The following is a 3,485-nucleotide window of genomic DNA, read 5'->3' as shown; positions in this document are numbered from 1 at the left end:
CCGTCAGTTTGTCCCGGGGCAGTTTCATTTCATTCACACATTTAGATACTTCCTCATATATGTATTTTCCCGTGGTTGTGCCATGCATTGATTTAATTACCAAAACCGGCAGGCCAGTTATGATAGAGAAATTATATTTTCTCGCGGGCCGGATATAATTGTGGCCTTGAGTTTGACACCCGTGCAGTAGACACAGAAACGTGCACATAAATTAGATAAATAACATAAACGTCTAGTTTATTTAATAAAAGAGCACCTGTTCAATGTGAAAAGTGAGTTGTGAATATTAAATAAATAAAAATCAGAGGGGGCCACAGACAATGGTAGGGGAAACACTGATACTGCTTTTAGTACTCAGAGACGTGATATACTTAAAACTCAATTTTATTAAATATATGGCTCTCAAGGAAATACATTTAAAAATATGGCTTTTATGGCTCTCCCAGCCAAAAAGGTTCCCGACCCCTGTCTTAAGAGGTGGGGGAATTTATCTGAAAATACCTACAAATGACATACCCAAAGTAAATTGAAAGCTGCTCTCTAACCATTTCCACCAGCTGCATGATTTTGGTCTCATTCAAAAGATAACTCTCTTATTGTTCTTAAAACATTGAAGAATCACTCCAAAGTGCTTCTGGCACTGAGTAATAGTGGTCTGACTATACTGAATTTGAAGAAAATACTCCGATTGGCTCAAATGAAGTGTCAATCGAAAGGTCAGAGTTTGGCATCCTGTTAGCAAATATCATAATAAAGCTAACAGCTTGCTACGTGCCGTTTTTATCGATTATCATTGCGAAAATAAACACATCGATCAGCTGATTTCAAAGATTGCAACAGCTGTTCATGGGCTTTTATCAATGTGATGATGTTCAAGATGGATACATTTGTACTGGAAACGATCTATTAGACCTCTGCAATGACACAGGAAGTGTTTTCTTTGGATTATTACTGATTACAGGATTATGATGAGAAGTTATGGGTTTGATTGTGAGTTTGCTTGCTTGTGTGAGATGCCTACTGTACTTGCTGTTGTGATTGTGATCTCAAAACAGTTTTTCTCACTAAATAGACGAAAACGGGTGGACGGTCCACCCATAATTATATTAAATTCAAAGGCTTTATTGACATATGCACAAAAGGCTCTTCCAACAATGCAACAAACAGTATACTTCAGACATTTAAAAAATAAAATAAAGAAATAGAAGAGTGCAATAAAATAGTGATAGGCATAATGGTGCAAGTTCCTTCCTCTTCCACATCTTTTGCTTCAGAGCTTCAGGATTGGTTTATGTAGCCTAAATAAGACCTCAATCATTGATGATAAACTCACGCTGGTTAAACATGTCAAAAATATTTGTGCAAATGTGCGTTCTTCATCGTACAGCATTTTGAAATACAAATCATTCAGCTCCACAGAATCCACACTTCCTGTAGCTGCTTCATAATAAAGTTCTTCAAGAAACGTCAGTATGTCCCTGAATGGCCAGAGAGGTTTTATGTGAAGTAGTGTTGAGTTAGAAAACACAGTATATTGATTTATATATGGAGACCATGAAGAAGCAGAAAAATATTACAACATTTGATTGCAATAAATCTTTGATATTAGTAATTATTTATTTAAAACATTTTTTTAAAGAATGTATTATGTATTATGTTTTAGACTTTGCACCAAAATCTTTATCTTTAAAATATTATAATGACATTTATTATATTTTATTCCTGTTAGAATATGTGTGGGATGTTAGAACAAAAGTATCTCGTCTTAACAATAGCTGTTGCTTAATTTGTTTTACTCAAAAGGTTTTACTTTATTGTACATAATGTCCTAAACACAAGACCCAAAATATATACACAAATGATCATTTTATGATTACATCCTTCACCGAAATTTGGGAATTTTTCTTTTTAATTCTTTTTTCACAGATTCTTTGATTTCTTGTGTCTGCAGAACATAAATGATTGGGTTCAACATGGGAGGAAATACGGAGGTCAGAGACAAGTTTATGATCCTGGCATTTGGATGTAATTTTCCCATAAAGGTAAATGTGATTAACAGTGGGATAAAATATATTGCCACTAATGAGAGATGAGCTGTGCACGTTTTAAAGGCCTTCACTCTTTCCTGAACTGTGGCTACTTTAGACAATGCATAGCCTATACATAAATAAGTAAACAGGATAAATGTTAGTGGAAACCAAAGAATAACGACTACTAACAACACACCAATGACACGGGAGGGTGTATAGTCATTGCAGGCCAGCCGGTATATCTGTCCATGGTCACAGAAATAGCTGTTAATAACCACAGACTTACAGAAGGAAAGTCTTGTGAGAAGACCAACTGAAATGAGTACAGCAATTATAACAAAGACCCAGAAACAGGCAATCAGAGACAGCATGAACCTGTGGGTCACCTTCACTTGATAGTGCAGTGGGAAGGTGATCGCTATCAGTCTGTCATAGGAGAGTGCAACCAGATTAAGAACCTGCATTGAAAGGCTGGTGAAGCAGAAAAAAAGGAAAGCCAAGCAGTCGCTGTAGGGGATGTACTGATGGTTAAACAGAAATATGTCAAGAATCTTCGGCACCAAAGCAGAACTACCAAACAGGTCCACAAATGCTAAATTAAAAACTACAACATATTTTGGAGTTCTTAGATTATGGTCCAAGTATATTATTGCCATCACAGCTGTGTTCCCCAGCACTGCAACAATATAAACACAAAAGAGAAAGACATAGTAATAGTGGATATAAGGTATGCCATTAAATCCACTTATTATGAAATATTCAGGACGCACAAAACTGATGTTTTTTCCAAGAGCTGAGTTGAAAAAATCCATTGAATTGAAATGTCTCTCAAACCTATGCTGTCCGAAGCACAGTGTTTAATGTGGAGAACAGTACTGGACGTCAGCACTGTGTTCTGTCAGAGGTGTGCTCTTTTTCCTTGTTCTCTCGACGATAAAGCTCTGACAAGCTTTAACTGTTTTGCAGTCCCCACCCTTGTTGAGTCTCATTCCTTGAGTCTATTGTATGCAGGCATCAGAAAAAAACATTTTAAAATGAACTTCTCTCATTTATGAAATCTACTCACATGTTTCTCCAATGCAGATTTCTAATGGAAGCCTATTTGTATGTAGTTTTTATTGTCTTTCAGTGGTTGACCTTTTAATTAGCTTCCTGTTTTGAATACTTTATTCTGAGATGATACCATGATTGCAGAGCAAAATAAGTTACAGGGAAAGAAAAAGCCTCTACATTACAATTAAGGATGTATAATTAAGGATCTAATACATTGTCTTACCCAATCCAAAAACACAGGGGGGTGGGGTGGCCTTAAAAGTCAGACCACCTTATGCTTGAGCTGTTGTTGTTGCTGCTAGCTTTTATCAGCTGGTGGTCTTGAGGAGTTCACACACTTTACTGCAGACCTGGGCATCCCGCCCTTTGGCGAAATCTGACCGGCCCACGTGAAGCCAGTGG

The 3,485-nt window shown here is 36.8% G+C and overlaps 1 protein-coding gene across 1 annotated transcript; it reads right to left on the bottom strand.

Moving 5' to 3' along the window:
- Nucleotides 1-1,882: 1,882 nt before the first annotated feature.
- LOC115018948 (olfactory receptor 6C4-like) lies at nt 1,883-2,842 on the bottom strand. The gene has a single exon (XM_029448227.1). The coding sequence runs from the start codon at nt 2,840-2,842 to the stop codon at nt 1,883-1,885; it is 960 nt and encodes a 319-aa protein (XP_029304087.1).
- Between the last annotated feature and the right edge of the window lie 643 nt (nt 2,843-3,485).

This window comes from Cottoperca gobio, chromosome 14, assembly GCF_900634415.1.
Source record: "Cottoperca gobio chromosome 14, fCotGob3.1, whole genome shotgun sequence".
Classification (NCBI taxonomy): Eukaryota; Metazoa; Chordata; class Actinopteri; order Perciformes; family Bovichtidae; genus Cottoperca; species Cottoperca gobio.
This window is presented reverse-complemented; position numbering and strand designations above follow the sequence as displayed.